This window comes from Trifolium pratense, linkage group LG6 (genome assembly GCF_020283565.1).
Source record: "Trifolium pratense cultivar HEN17-A07 linkage group LG6, ARS_RC_1.1, whole genome shotgun sequence".
In the NCBI taxonomy this organism is placed as follows: Eukaryota; Viridiplantae; Streptophyta; class Magnoliopsida; order Fabales; family Fabaceae; genus Trifolium; species Trifolium pratense.
The window spans coordinates 41,079,131-41,095,042 of NC_060064.1; the positions used below are offsets into that span (position 1 = coordinate 41,079,131).

Below are 15,912 nucleotides of genomic sequence, written 5' to 3' on the forward strand. Positions count from 1 at the left end.
ATTCTAAGGAGCAAATGAGGAGGAGCAAATTGAGACGAACTTCCTCTGCAAGGCATTAAGGTTATTTTTATGCATGTTTTATTTCTAATTTAATATACCTTTTAGTAGCTAAAACATCTTTAGATTGTGTCAAGTAGATGAACTCCTCTATGAATTTGAGACTATGTAATTTGGTTTAACCAGTTTGTATTAATTTCTATTCAGTTTATTATTTATTATTGTCTTATTTTAATGCTTTATTTATAATACCGGCCAAATTCTTGAATGAGTGATAATTAAAATCCAAAATCTAATACTTTGGTCCACAAGGAAAAACTCAATGAAAAGCACACCAGAAATTTACAAAGATATATACACATGGTATGAACACAAAAAATTGAAAAATTAATGAGGTAGAAAGATTATAGCTTATAGTCCTAGTTGATTTGCAACATTGAACAACAAAAAAGTTAAATTAATTGTAAAAGCGACAAATCAAAGCATCAAAAAAGCTTAGGGTTTCCAATCAAAACCTGCTTTCGACTGGGTCAACACGACAAAGTGTTTAGTTTTCAATTACGGCGATGGTGGTTAAATGGTCAGTTGCTACGGCGGAGTAAGCTAAAGTTTAGGGTATCAGCGGACGGAGCTCGTGTGGGTGTCGGCGAACTGAGCTCTGACGAAAATATATACGATGTGGAGAAAAGATGAAAGATTTATAGGTTATAAGGGATTAACGAAGACTGGGGTATCTCGAATCATATTTATTTTTCTATAAAAGGTTTCACGAAAGAGAAGAAACTTTGATGAAATTAGGGTTTTGAGGATTTGGGAAAAAAGAATAGATAACGATGGAAGGATCTAGGGGAAAACAATTTTGGGCTTCAATTTGTTCATTGAGCTATCTTTATTTTTATTTTTATCTTTATCTTTATCTTTATCTATATAAAAGAAGTAACACTGATTAGGGTTAAACAACTACTTAACCCTAATCCTCTAATTAATTTCCCTCCAAACAGCCTATTAAAATAAAAAATAATAAAAAGAATCTTTATCTATATAAAAGAAATAATACTGATTAGGGTTAAACAACTGCTTAACCCTAATCCTCTAATTAATTTCCCTCCACTGATTAGGGTTAAACAACTACTTAACCCTAATCCTCTAATTAATTTCCCTCTAAGCAACCTATTAAAATAAAAAATAAGAAAAAGAATCTGCCTTTTAAACACTCCTTAAATGCTTAGTCAACAACACTCCTTAAATCAGTTAAATGCAGTTGTATAAGAAAAAAAAATACTCCATCAATCGTTAGTTGGTTCAGTGGTGATTGGCGTTGAACTTGGCAGGGAGGACCGCAGTTCGTTCCCCCGCAACAAATTAGTTGGAACCACTTGATGCCAGAACTGACCCCCAAACTAGATTCAACATAACTGGTGGTGAAAGTAAAAAAAAAATAAAAAATACTCCCTCCGGCATTATTTATAAGCAAAAGTCAACAAATTTTTTTGCCTTAAATAGAAGCAAAACTTACCAAATTCAACTCTATTTAATGCTATTGTTCCTAAAATATCACTCATTAATTGTTAACTTTTTAAGATGATTTCATATTTCCTATGTAAATTTAATATGTTGTAAAGTACACCCTCCGTGATAATATATAAGCAAAAGTCACATTTTTATGTTCATTGCATATTTAATGTATTGCATATTTAATATATTTGGTCAATATTATAGGACAGATACATTAAATATGCAATGAACCTAAAAAGTTATTTTTTACTTATATATTGTCACGGAGTAGTATATAGTTTACTAAATATAACAACTTTCTTAATAAGTGTGAAATAGAAAAAATTTGCTTATAAATAAGGCCGGAGTAGTATCATGCATTTTAAATGCAGTCTGCGCAATTCTAATAAAAACACGCTTCTACCAAGAGCAATAGCAAGCCTATCATAAATGTTGGCTGAAATTTTGCTCCATTCCATGCTTTTGCATAGGAAATCAAAAGCAATTAATTATCACCTTCAAAATATGCTTCCATTTGTTCTGGTATATTATTTTTCTATCACCTTCAAGGCGCGACGTGAACGGTGATGGCGGTAGACGCGGTACTGTACAAAAGTTCTTTTGGTTCCATTTTCCTCTGTTAACTTCTTTCTCCTTTCTCATATTTCTTTGTACATTCCTTCAATATTTTTCATCATCTTTAAATTTGATGGAGAGAGCCAATGAAGGTTTTAATGGTGATTGGGATTTTGCGGTACTCAACGGTTGGGGGACTCTACAACCTATCATGGTATGTGCAGTTACATCAATATTTTGGTTGTTTTTTTTCTTTCTGATTTTTGTTCACATTTTCCATTGCTTTTTTTTTTTGGTTTTCAGACGCATTTGGTGAATTCTTTCTAGGGTTCACTTTTTAATTCTATCTCCCTACTTCTTAAGTTAATCTCATTGTTTTTCTCTCGCTCTCCCTGCTTCCTAAATTATTTCTATTTTGAAATAGTAGCAGATTCTTCTCTTCATTTACCCATTATGACCATTATGCAAGTTTTATAGGGATTCATCATTTTATCAACTTATTAATTTGTATGCTTACATATGTATGATTTTGATTCATGCTTATGTTTCTATGTTGATTGCAAATTTTTAAGCCAATCTGTTTCAACCTTATTACTAATTTTTTTCTATACCTTTGAGTTGATGAATGATATAAATTTGTTTTTAGCAATAGTTGATTGAGTTTATAGTGAATTTTAGAGTTTGTTCTCTGCCTATTGCTTTTCATTTTGTACCGGGTAGTGCGGGAGTATAATTTCATATATTTTGTGTGGGGAACCAATCAATTAAACAATGATCGGAAATTAAACCAATGAGTGCATATCAATATTGTGTTCATGGAAAAAAATAACTTTGTTTGGTTCATGTTGCAGGGAACCTCAACAAATGCATTCAAGTGTTTAAAAACTAGCAGATGTTGTCTTATTGATCTTGCTGGAGAGGACATCAACAAAGTTATGGCAAGGAAGACAATGTCTAAGGGAAACAAAAAATGTAAGGAAATCCTTAGCTTGGGCAAAGATGTGTTAGCTAATTAAATCAAGACAAAAGTCTAGTAGAAACATTGAGAAAAATCAAGAGACTAGCAGATACATTGAGAAGCTACTTGAAACATATGCTTGGCCACTAAGAAAGTTTTTTATTGGACCTCAAGAAAAAGAAAGAGGCACCGCCCTTACCTCTCCACCGTTTGCCTCATTGTTAGCTTAATAGGTAGTAGATTGTTAGCTTAATGGTTAAGAATTAAAAGCCTATATAAAGGCATGTATCAAGCATTGTTATATCATAAGTTTCAAAATCATAATAGTAGTGTTAAAACAATTCTCTCTTCCTCTGTTTTCTTGTTTCAAGTTTCTTTATATATGTCCCACTGATATCAAATTGGTATCAGAGCAGGTTAGGTCCTGCGGGTGTTAGTGTCAAAAATAGTTTGAGTGTGTGAGGAACAAAAGAGTTCTCATTGTGTCAAATATTATTGTGAGTATATTCTGAGAGATATGGGTACTAATTACAATTTCGTTTGGTCCGGTTCTAAATTAAACACTGAGTTAGATTTTGATTATTGGGAGATGTTGATGACAACACATCTTAAAGCTCACAATATTTGGAGCTTTGTTGAAACTGGTTTGCAAGAAGGAGCTGATGATACTGCTCGTAGAAGGGACCAATTGGCACTTTCACAAATACACCATGGAATAGAGTATTCAATGTCTGGCAAGATAGCAAATGCCAAAACTGCTAAAGAAGCGTGGGACATATTGAAGCTGTCACGTAAAGGAGTTGAGAAAGCTCAAAAATCAAAATTGCAATCTCTGCGTCGAGAATATGAAAGGTACGAGATGTCTAATTCAGAAACAGTGGAACAATATTTTCTCAAGTTAAAAATCTTGTCAACAAGATGAGGGTATACGGAGAAGATATCCCAGATAGCAAAGTGGTGGAGAAAATTCTACGCACCATGCCGATGAAGTTTGATCATGTGGTGACAACGATAATTGAGTCCCACGATACAGACACCTTGTCTATAGCAGAGTTGCAGGGAAGTATTGAAAGTCACGTCAATAGAATATTGGAGAAAACAGAAAAAGTAAAAGAAGAAGCCTTAAAGAGTCAAGTGAATTTCAACAACGCTGGCGAGTCAAGTCAAATGGGAGAAGGCAGAGGTCGTGATAATTTCAATAATGGAGGCCGAGGAAATTTTAGAGGCCGAGGTCGAGGAACCTTTCGAGGAAGAGGACGTGGCAATTTCAACCAATGGAGAGACAACAATTTCAACAATTTCAATCCATCATATCAAGGAAGAGGCGGAAATAATTTCGGTTCGAGCTCCGTGGAAGAGGAAGAGCAAACTATCATCAAGAGAGGACAAATTATAATTGTTTTCATTGTGGAAAATCTGGGCATAAAGTAGCTGATTGCAGATATCGACAATAGGCAAACATGGCAGAAAGTACGTATCAACACACTGGTGAGAATTATGAAAATTCACACAGTTTATTTTTAGCAAGTAATACGCTTTCAGAAGAAGAAAACATTTGGTATTTGGATACTGGATGTAGTAACACTACAAGAAAATAAGCATTTTGCGACACTTCCATTGCGACAACTTGAAAAAAACTGTCGCAATGTGATTTTGTAAAGACATTTGCAACGGTTTATGTGACGGTTTCTACAACCGTCGCAGTGTTTTTGTTCCCATGACCGAAAATTTCATCTTGGCGCCTTGTTAAAATTGAATCCCTCTTTTTCCAAAAAAAAAACAATTGAAAATAGAATCCTCACACTCACACAAAAACACTTCTTATTGTTACAAAAAAAACACAAAACACTCTCCTTCGTTGTCTTCACCGCCGTTTCCTTCACCACCGATTCTTCACCGCCGTTTCCATCACCACCGCTTCTTCACCTCTGTTTCCTTCTCCGATCATTACCGTAACTGATTTCTTCATCACAGTTTCCTATCACGCCTAATCTACTCATTTTCTTCATCAACCCTAATCCCTAAATCGTTTTCTTCATTCCTTAAATAGCAAAATCGCAAACTGGTTCGTTTTCTCTTCAATTTTATTTTTTTATTCAGAGTCAATTGAAAATTGAAGAAAATAGGGATCTTTTGGTGGTTTTTGGTGTTTTTGAGATGGTAACCGGTATGAATTGTTCACTAATTGATTCATTGATAGGTATTTAGCTTATTGGAGTTTTTGGGTTTTATTGATTTATTGCATTTAGATGGAACTCTTGTGAATCACAATACCAAATATTTTCCAATTGGACCAGTTTATTTGTTATCTGTTTTAGTTTGATGATTTATCAATTATCATGTTGTATAGGTTGTTTTCTTTGCTTCTGCTTCTGCTGTTAGTATTTCTTTCTCTATGATATATGGAGCCTTTGTAAGGTTGACCACAACCAGTATTCCAACTGATGGGTGAGTACATCATGTGTATTTATTGAAAATCAGGCATAGTTGGTGCAATTGTGTTCACTTGTTTTGAGTAAAATAAATGTCTTGTTTAATATATGGCTTCATTCTTGCTTGAGTACTAGATTTTGGGGGTTGGGGCATTGCTAATAGTTACTGAGCATGAGTGCAAGTTCCTAACTATGCTTGATTGTAAACTTTTGATTACTTTCTATAGGTGTTGTGCAAAAAGGTATTTAATGCTATTTTTAGAGACTGTAATGGTATTTCCATTTTCTACTTATGTTTTGTTGATTGAAATTCTATGGTGATTGAATTTGCTTCATCGCCGTTTTCTATCACAAGCACTAAATCCCTAGTCATCGACCTAAATCCTTAAATTGTTGTTTCCTTCATTTCAATACCTAATCCCTAAATTTTCGACGAAGCTTCTCAATTTCTGGCTAGTGACAAAGCTTCTATTTCTTTCTCTCGTTGAACATAGTTCATTGTTTTCATATCAGGTTCCTTGTTCTCTCTTTGAGCAAGTTATCCTTTGAAAAAACAACTATCAGCTGATTGTATCATAGCTTTGCTTTGGATCTGTTTTTGTTGGTTGTGAAGATTAGTAGAATGGCATGTTAGGTTGAGAATTGAAATTTAAGATTTTGTATGATTTTTATGATGTTTTTTTTTTTTTGAGAATTGATTGTTTGTTTTGTTTTGTGAGGTTTGGATGAGTAGATCTGCTTCATGCATTTAGCTACTTGCCTTGTGATCTTAATTTCATCGATCATACTAGTGACATTGGATGGAAAGAGTAAGTTTTTCTATCATTTGTTATTGATTCTTGTTTTGTTTCAGGAATGGAGATTGATCAGTTGATGTGTGTTTGTTTATTAGACACCAGTGTGCGAGGCCGACAATTGTTGATCCGGGGTAGTACATGAATAAGAAGTAAGATGTGTTTTGTGTTACATAGACGAGAAGTAAACCAACTGCTTTCAAACTTTTCACAGGTGAAGATTCTTTTTCTTGTCTTCTGGGTTTTTTTTTCCTTTATATATATGTTGCTCTATGTTTGCATAGTGGTTTTATACTTTTTTCAACATTGCCAGCTTTTTAGTGTTAATTTTGGTTTAGCTTCTATCTTGTGGAGCTTTTCACTTGAATTAAGTTTGCAGTTCACCACTTGTTGAAAAGTCTTTATTGGTGTTCATGAAGAAGTTAAATGAGAGAGCTTTTGAGAAAATTGAGATAAAAAACTAATGTCAACTTATACAAGAAGCTATTGGATTTTAACATAGTTAATTGGATTTTATTCTATTGACTTTGTATCGTAATTTCATACAACAATGATGAATTTTGATTCTAATAGCACCTAATAAGATTAATCATGAAAATGCCAAAAATTCACATAAGAACTTTGAAACACCAAATAAAAGGTAATATACAGAGGTTGATTTGTTAATATATGTTTCTTGTTGCTTACATTTTTTCATTTTCCTCTTCTGGTTTTTGAGCTACTTGTAGAGTCGGCTTTAGAGATTTGTTACAATATTGGAAGTCATGGTGCACATTGAAGCAAAATTGTATGGATGGAACTAGTAGCATATAAAAGGATTTCCAACTTTTGTAGAAAATGTGGTGTTCATTTTTATTCTAGAGTTGATACATTCAGTGGTGGATGCTTTCTTTGTTAACTTAAATTTTGTTCCCGAATAGTAAATGTTACTAGTAACTAAAACTTAAATATGAGAAACTTGACTAAAATGTTGAGTTTCCCTTTCTTAGAGCAGAATCTGATTTAGTGTGTCTCCCTTTTGTTAGTCTGAAATACTGAGTTTCCCCAAGTTTCTTAATAGTTTTTTTTTTGTCTCTTGTTTGAGGGGTTTGGTCATTCATGCAATTCATTACTTTACTCACACATATAGTGATTGAATTCAACTAAAGATAGAAGCATTTCTCATTTTGCGCAGCCAATTTCTTAAGTCTGCTGCCAAATTTTAACCCTGCTGCTGATTTTGTAACTCTGCTACCGTTTTCGTAAGTCCTTTCCTCCTTTTGTCTCTTTTCTTTGTTTTATGTTGCTTTTAGTTTGGGGATTAGTAGATAAACTTTAATCAAGTAATAAATGCATTAAGGGACTTACTATCATGGTGTAGGTACTGAACGCATTGTAGGATTTTGGTATGGCTTTGGTTGTTTTATATGCTAAATGAAGATAATGTATGAGTGCACTCCTATTGTACTGCTGTCTTGTTTTTAGGATTGGTATTGCTGACTTTTTTTTTTTGTTATGAGACACTATGTCTACAAAACATATTTGCTCTTTGAAAATCCCTGGGGTTGACCATGATTTGGTTTGAAATCAAGATATTTATAACATTGTAATTTACCGAGTTCTATTTTTGTGAGTTAGAGAGTTTTTGTTTGGATAAGATATCATATTACTATGGTATTCTTGTCCTCAGTTCATTTATTTGATATGTTTAGAAAAGAGACACCATTATGTATATTTGAAGCTATGAACCATTTATCTTGTGGAATTATGCCATGGACTAAGTCAATTTGTTCAATTCTGTTCGTTTTTTTAAGTATCCTAATATATAGTTATGTTTTTTCAGGTAATTGAATAAGAAGAATCGAGAAATGATTAAGGATCATGAAGCAACATAACATACTAGGGATTGCTTTTTTTCCTTTTAGAGTTTCAAGTTATTTAATTAAATTTTTTATGTATGAATGTTGTCACTATTAAATTAATTATATGAATGAAATTAAATTATTTATATACTTGTGCATTTTAATTCTCCTAATCTTGTATGGTTATTATAATTGTTATTTAATAAGCCACCAAAAGGAATTAAAAAAATTAAAATCATATTTTAAAAAAAATATGCTTGCGACGGTTTTGTAACCGTCGCAACCTCTGCTATTAAATATGTGGGAAAAAATATAGGGACAGTTAGGAACCGTTGCAAGAACAATTGCGACAGTTGTAACGACGGTTTTCAAAACCGTTGCAATGTTCTCTTGCGACACACAAATCAGCAACGGTTAGACAACCGTCGCAGATGTGCAATTGCGACACTTGAAACCGTTGCAAACTGTAATTTTAACTGTCGCAAAGTGTTTATTTTCTTGTAGTGTAATCACATGTGTGGGAAAAAAGAGCTATTTTCTTCTCTAAACGAATCGGTAAAATCTACCGTGAAGTTTGGAAATAATTCAAATATTCCAATTTTGGGGAAAGGCCAAATTGCTATTCGATTGAAAGATGGATCTCAAAACTTTATTGGTGATGTTTTCTATGCTCCTGGTCTTCATCACAATCTGTTAAGTATGGGACAGTTGTCAGAGAAAGGGTACAATATGCAAATTCACAATGGTTTCTGCACGTTGATCAACAGAAATGGAAGATTCATCACGAAGGTAAAAATGACACCTAATCGCCTATTCCCTTTAAGAATTCAACATGATAGATTTCCTTGCTTTAGTTCTATTATTCCAAATGATGATTGGTTGTGGCACATGAGATTTGGTCACTTCCATTTTTCTGGCTTGAATTACTTGTCACGAAAAGAATATGTTTCTGGGATGCCTGTTGTAAATATTCCAAGTGGAGTATGTGAAACTTGTCAAATTGGAAAGAAGCATAGAGATTCATTTCCAACCAGAAAGTCTTGGAGAGCGAGAAAAATATTGGAGATAGTTCATTCAGACTTGTGTTCAGTTGAGATACCAACACCTGGTGGCTGCAGCCTGCAGGTATTTTATTACATTTATTGACGACTTCAGTAGAAAAGGTTGGGTATACTTTTTGAAGCATAAATCAGAAGCTTGTGATGCCTTCAAGACATTTAAGGCATTTGTAGAAAAACAAAGTGGTTGCAGAATCAAAGCTTTGAGAACAGACAGAGGCCAAGAATACCTCGCTGGTACAAATTTCTTTGAGCAACATGGAATTGAGCATCAATTAACAACAAGATACACAACCCAACAGAATGGAGTTGCTGAACGGAAGAACAGGACAATCATGGATATGGTGAGATGCATGCTCAAAGAAAAACAAATACCGAAAGAATTTTGGGCAGAAGCAGTTGCTACCGCAATATATATTCTGAATAGGTGTCCAACAAAAAGTGTTCGAGAAAAGACTCCCGAAGAAGCATGTGGAAGAAGACCTTCGATCCGGCATCTCAGAGTTTTTGGATGTATAGCATATGCTCACGTACCTGATCAACTCAGAAAGAAGTTAGATGATAAAGGTGAAAGATGTATCTTTTTTCGATATAGTCCAAACTCAAAAGCCTACAAACTTTACAACCTAGAGACAAAGAAGGTGATTATCAGTCGAGATGTGACTTTTGATGAAGGAGGAATGTGGAATTGGTCCTCAAAGTCACAAAAAGAGCCGGTAGTAACATCAAATGATTACGAAGAGGAGAACGAGCAAGAGACTGAACATGTAGATCCAACACCCGATGATCCAGAAACATCTAATAGACTACAAAGGCAGCGGAGATTACCAGCCAGACTGCAAGATTGTGTTTTGGAGAACGATAACGATCCATCGGATGAAGAAATTATCAACTTTGCTTTATTTGCAGATTGTGAGCCATTGAATTTTGAAGAAGCCTCGGGTGATGAAAATTGGATAAAAGCAATGGATGAAGAAATCAATGCAATTGAGAAAAACAAAACATGGGAGCTGACTGAATTACCTGCGCAGACAAAAGGCCTATAGGAGTGAAGTGGGTGTACAAGACGAAGTACAAACCCAGTGGTGAGATTGATCGCTTCAAAGCGAGGTTGGTGGCTAAAGGCTACAAACAAAAACCAGGTATTGATTATTTTGAGGTATTTGCTCCAGTTGCAAGGTTAGATACAATTCGCATGCTTATTTCACTCTCAGCTCAAAATAATTGGAAAATACATCAAATGGATATTAAGTCTGCATTTCTTAATGGTACTTTGGAAGAAGAAGTGTATGTTGAGCAGCCTGCAGGTTATGTAGTTCGAGAAAAAGAAGATAAAGTCTATAGATTGAAGAAAGCATTGTATGGCTTAAAGCAGGCACCGAGAGCGTGGTACAAGAAGATTGATTCTTATTTTATGCAGAATGGTTTTTAGAGATGTCCGTTTGAGCACACACTCTATATCAAATTCATTGATCCTGGAGATGTTCTTATTGTGTGCCTTTATGTTGATGATTTAATCTTCACCGGAAATAATTCAAAGATGATTGCAGAATTCAGGGAGGCTATGATTAGACGATTTGAAATAACAGACTTGGGCCTAATGTCCTATTTCCTTGGCATTGAGGTCGTTCAACAAAATAATGGGATATTTATTTCTTAGAAAAAGTATGCAACTGATATTTTGAAGAAATTCAAGATGGAGCATTCAAAGCCAATTTCCACGCCAGCTGAAGAAAAGTTGAAGCTGACAAGAGAGAGTGATGGAAAAAGAGTAGATTCAACTCATTATAAAAGATTGATTGGAAGTTTGAGATATTTGACAGCAACAAGGCCAGATATAGTATATGGAGTTGGTTTGCTCAGCAGATACATGGAGGAGCCGCGTGTTAGTCACTTACAAGGAGCTAAGCGGATTCTTCGTTACATCAAAGGTACTCTGACCGAAGGAATATTTTATGGTGGTAATAGTGATGTGAAGCTTGTTGGATATACCGATAGTGATTGGGCTGGAGATTTAGAAACAAGAAAAAGCACGTCAGGGTATGCATTTCATTTGGGTACTGGAGCAATTTCATGGTCTTCAAAGAAACAACCAGTTGTCGCACTTTCTACAGCAGAAGCAGAATATATAGCAGCAACCAGTTGTGCTACTCAAACAGTATGGCTGAGAAGAATTTTAGAAGTGATGCACCATAAGCAGGATAGTCCTACAGCGATATTTTGTGACAACAAGTCGGCGATAGCATTGAGTAAAAATCCAGTTTTTCATGGAAGGTCCAAGCATATTGATATTCGGTTTCATAAGATACGAGAACTAGTTGATGAAAAAGAAGCGGTGATCGAATATTGTCCCACCGAAAAATAAGTTGCAGATATTTTTACAAAGCCATTGAAGATTGAGTTATTTTACAAATTGAAGAAGATGCTTGGAATGATAAGTATGAAGGCTTGATTTAAGGGAGGCAATGTTAGCTAATTAAATCAAGACAAAAGTCTAGTAGAAACATTGAGAAAAATCAAGAGACTAGCAGATACATTGAGAAGCTACTTGAAACATATGCTTGGCCACTAAGAAAGTTTTTTATTGGACCTCAAGAAAAAGAAAGAGGCACCGCCCTTACCTCTCCACCGTTTGCCTCATTGTTAGCTTAATAGGTAGTAGATTGTTAGCTTAATGGTTAAGAATTAAAAGCCTATATAAAGTCATGTATCAAGCATTGTTATATCATAAGTTTCAAAATCATAATAGTAGTGTTAAAACAATTCTCTGTTCCTCTGTTTTCTTGTTTCAAGTTTCTTTATATATGTCCCACTGATATCAAGATGTCTTTCATTACTATATTACCTTATCTTTTCTACAACTAAGTTGATGCGATGGTGGTTGAAATTAATATATGCACCTATGATTAATTTTTAATGAAGTATAAGATTCACTTCTTCTTTTTTTATATGCACTCATATTTTTATTAAGATAAGAAAACAGCTCAAAACAAAACTTATACTGTTAAAATCAATCCAATTGCTGATATTATTTCATATACTAATATTATTTCTCTGAGGCAACACTCTCATGTTCCATGCTATATTGAAGGCCAATTTGATCCTAAAATCCATCATCCAACTACTAAAACACCACATATTACTATGCTGCCGCGACCGATTACTATTTTGTCAATTGTGTTGTTAATTAAATTTTTTACATTACTACCATGTAAATTTTAAATCTGACATGCTTTATATATATGAATGTGTTATTTTCGAGGACTGGAGGATGGAGGTTTTTGCACTGTATGAAAACTTTGTGATCGACAAAGAATCATGTTCGGGGCACGTCATTTGCGACATGTTGGCTTCATTTATATGTCAATTATCGGACTATTTTATTTATTTATTTTGCATTTTTCATATAATTTTAGTATTGATTTAATGATTTTAAATATGTTTTGTATATTTTGATTTTATTTTATCTTTTTAATTGCACTTTTTTTAACTCCACAAAACCCGTGCAACGCACGGGTCGGAGTCTAGTAAAAGTGAAGACGGGAAAATGATTTAGGGTTTTTGTTCATGAGGGAATTTAGGCATTGTGAGGGAAATGTGAGTGGGAAAAAAAAGTAGTAGTGGAAAATATGAAAATAATTGTGGGAAAAAAAATGTGAGGGAAATATATGAAAATAAATTGGGTAAAAGTTATCTAGCTTCAATTTCTCTAAATTTGTAGATGCTACTTAAAAAATTAAATTTTAAAAAAAAATTAGCGTCCAAAATAGTGTCCACCTTACTGAAATTACAAAATATCCATTTGTGTTAGAATTTGTGGACGCTAAATAGACGCTAATAGCCTTAGAAAGGGTATGATGCTAAATTTTTTGAAGCTAAATAACAATTTTCTTGTAGTGAAGATCATAATAATTTTGTATTAGCATAATTAAGTTTGTTTTGGTGGCCAGAGTTATGTTTTCACATGTGTCCGAGGATTTTTGGTGATGATACCCTACAAATGATGATAGGCATGATAAGTTTTCACATGTGTATCTTTACACTAAAACTAGTTTTATTTATGACACAAATAAGGAAGTGAAAATCAAAGACATTTAAAGACCACTCACCGATGGGAGTTATAGGAAAGTGAAACATCATACTAAAAATACCATACCCTCTCCATAAAAAATTTCCCAGATCTAGTTTACAGATTGTGGATTGGATTAAAGTTGTCAAATGGGCTTGCTCGGCCCGGTCCAGTCCAGTGGGCCCGTCAAAATAAATGGGCTAGGCTGGTCCGACACAATTATTATTGGGCCAGGCCCATTTCATTTTACTTTTTTTTTCTTCTTTTTATTCAATATTTTTTTATATTATTTTGATGTATTGGTCTTCATATTTATCAATTTTATTGAGATATTATTTGATGCAAGTGTAAATAATTTTTACATCAACATTAAATATCAATTAAACTCTAATTTTAGCTAAATATATCCCCTTTTATTAAGGTTACACATTTAAATATATTTTTTATAATAATTTATCAATTAAATGATAAATTTTCATTGATATTATTTTTACAAAAATCATAAAAATATGATTTTATCAATTAAATGATGGGCTAATGCGCCAACCCAAAGCCCGATGGGCTAGCCCAGCCCAGCCCAGCCCGATGTCTATATGGGCTAAATGGATTTGGCCCAAAAAAGCCCGATTGCATTTTAGGTTATGTTTTTTAGGCCTAGCCCATCCAAAACCGTGGGCTAATGGGCCAGCCCATTGACAGCTCTAGATTGGATACTAAAAAGACCATAACCTCTCCATAAAAAATACTCGTAATTACATCAACACATAAAAACCCAAAAAAATGAATATCAGTAGAAATTCCACAAACGTTGGCCTTCAATCTGCGGTGGTTGATAAAATTAGTGGTGTTTGCTCACAGTCGTTGATGCTCATCACTCTTGCAAACAATCACAGGTTCACTTCTTTCCCCTCATGCTAGAAATAATTAGTGTTTGGTGTTTAGAAACAGGGGTTTTATTAAATATTTTCATTTTTCATTACGAGATTTTGTATTTTATGTTGACGTCATTACAGAAACGTCACCACCAGTCCACCACCATCCTTCTACCAGAAAAAAAAAGAAATGTCACCATCAGTAACAGGTTTCTTTGCATCTAGTCATCTAAATGATTTTAGTGTAGATTAATGTATTAAAAATCTCAGTTTCATGGTGTTTTTTTTTTCAGATTATCTTTGAATTTAGATAGTGTTCTTTCAAGGCTAACTGCTAAGTGTTAAACCAAATGATACATACACATACAATTGATCCGTTCCTTTTATGTTACAAGCAGAATTATGCAAGTCTTTCATTACGTACCAATTTAATTTGTCTTTCTTTTCAATGTTGTTTTGGAAAGGTTTTATTTTCTAGAATATACATAGACCACGTGTATATATGAAGATAGACACAATAAATTGGTAATTTAGTGCCAGTAATTTAGCCATTATAATCACTTGAATTTAATCTATAGATAGAATACAACAATTATTTTGATACTGTAATTGAATTTGTCTCATACAAATCGGATGAAGACATATCTGAAACTTGTAGTGCTGGCCTTTCAGGAGAAAATAAGACGGGCTTTGGAGGATATGACACTGATGAAAGTGGTCCTAGTAACATTTCTATTACTTTATTCATGGGTGGTCTATGCGACGGATTCGTTTGAATGCACCATAGGCTCACCAATGTAATCTTTCTAACCATATCATTTTCTTCCTCTGAGTTTGTCAAAAAATTCAAAAGGGTATTTCCTTGCTCTAGATCTTTATAAATCCAGTCTGGAAAGTACATTTCAGAAGTACATGAACCTCCAGTGTCATAGTTCTTTCTTCCTCCAATCATTTCAATAATCAACATGCCATAACTATATACATCAGATTTATAAGAAACTCCACCAAATGCCCTACTAAATACTTCTGGCGCCATATATCCTATAGTTCCTCTTGTCCCTAGCATAGACACGATACTGTCCTTCCTTTGGCATATTTTAGCTAGTCCAAAATCAGAGATTTTTGGGCAAAAATCACCATCCAAAAGAATGTTTTGAGGCTTTATATCAAGATGCAGAATCCTTGAACTACATCCATGATGCAAGTAATCTAGACCTCTAGCAATGCCAATTGCAATTTGGAACAAAGTGTTCCAATCAAAATCACAAATAGCATTAGGAAATTCTTTTTTGTAGATGAAGTTATCCAATGATCCTTTGGGCATGAATTCATATATTAGTGCTCTTTTGTTCACCTCATAACTAAAGCCTACAAGTGACACAATGTTCATGTGTGATGTTCTACTAATGCTAGCAACTTCATTTATGAATTCTTCTCCATTTCCCTTTGACTCGTTTATTACTTTCACTGCCACTTGACGACCATCAGGCAAACTTGCTTTGTACACGACACCATATCCTCCTTGGCCTAATTTATCTTGGTATGAGTTTGTGATCTTTTTTACTTCTGTATAACTATATCGTCTTGGCATGGATAAGTTATAACTTCGCATGAAAATCTCCACATTGTCGTCAACAAGTTCTGTTCTTTTTTTGATTGTATTTAGTTGGATAATTCTTGATTGTTGTTGTTGTCTAAAAATACTCAGTTGTTGTCTTCTTCTACCCCTTTTACTAATAATAATAATAATAACGAACACGGTTACTGCAATTACAGTAACTGCACCTGAATGTATGCAAAGAACAGATAAATAATTTTTCA

At 33.9% G+C, this 15,912-nt stretch overlaps 1 protein-coding gene and 1 long non-coding RNA gene across 4 annotated transcripts in view; one reads left to right on the top strand and one right to left on the bottom strand.

The window, feature by feature from the left end:
* LOC123891207 (LEAF RUST 10 DISEASE-RESISTANCE LOCUS RECEPTOR-LIKE PROTEIN KINASE-like 2.4) overlaps window positions 1-15,912 on the bottom strand; it is a 94,851-nt gene that overhangs the window by 37,039 nt on the left and 41,900 nt on the right. The window contains exon 3 of one of the 3 annotated variants that reach the window (XM_045941050.1): window positions 14,622-15,876. The exons of the other annotated variants lie outside the window; for them this stretch is intronic. Within the exon in view, the coding sequence (XP_045797006.1) occupies window positions 14,684-15,876 (1,193 nt within the window). The 3' untranslated portion in view covers window positions 14,622-14,683. Of the gene's footprint in view, window positions 1-14,621; window positions 15,877-15,912 lie in introns of those variants that run through there. 3 annotated transcript variants of the gene reach the window in all.
* On the top strand, window positions 5,121-8,233 carry LOC123891217. Its single transcript, XR_006803011.1, has 4 exons — window positions 5,121-6,266; window positions 6,350-6,465; window positions 7,426-7,492; window positions 8,074-8,233. It is a non-coding gene; the product is annotated as an uncharacterized LOC123891217 (long non-coding RNA).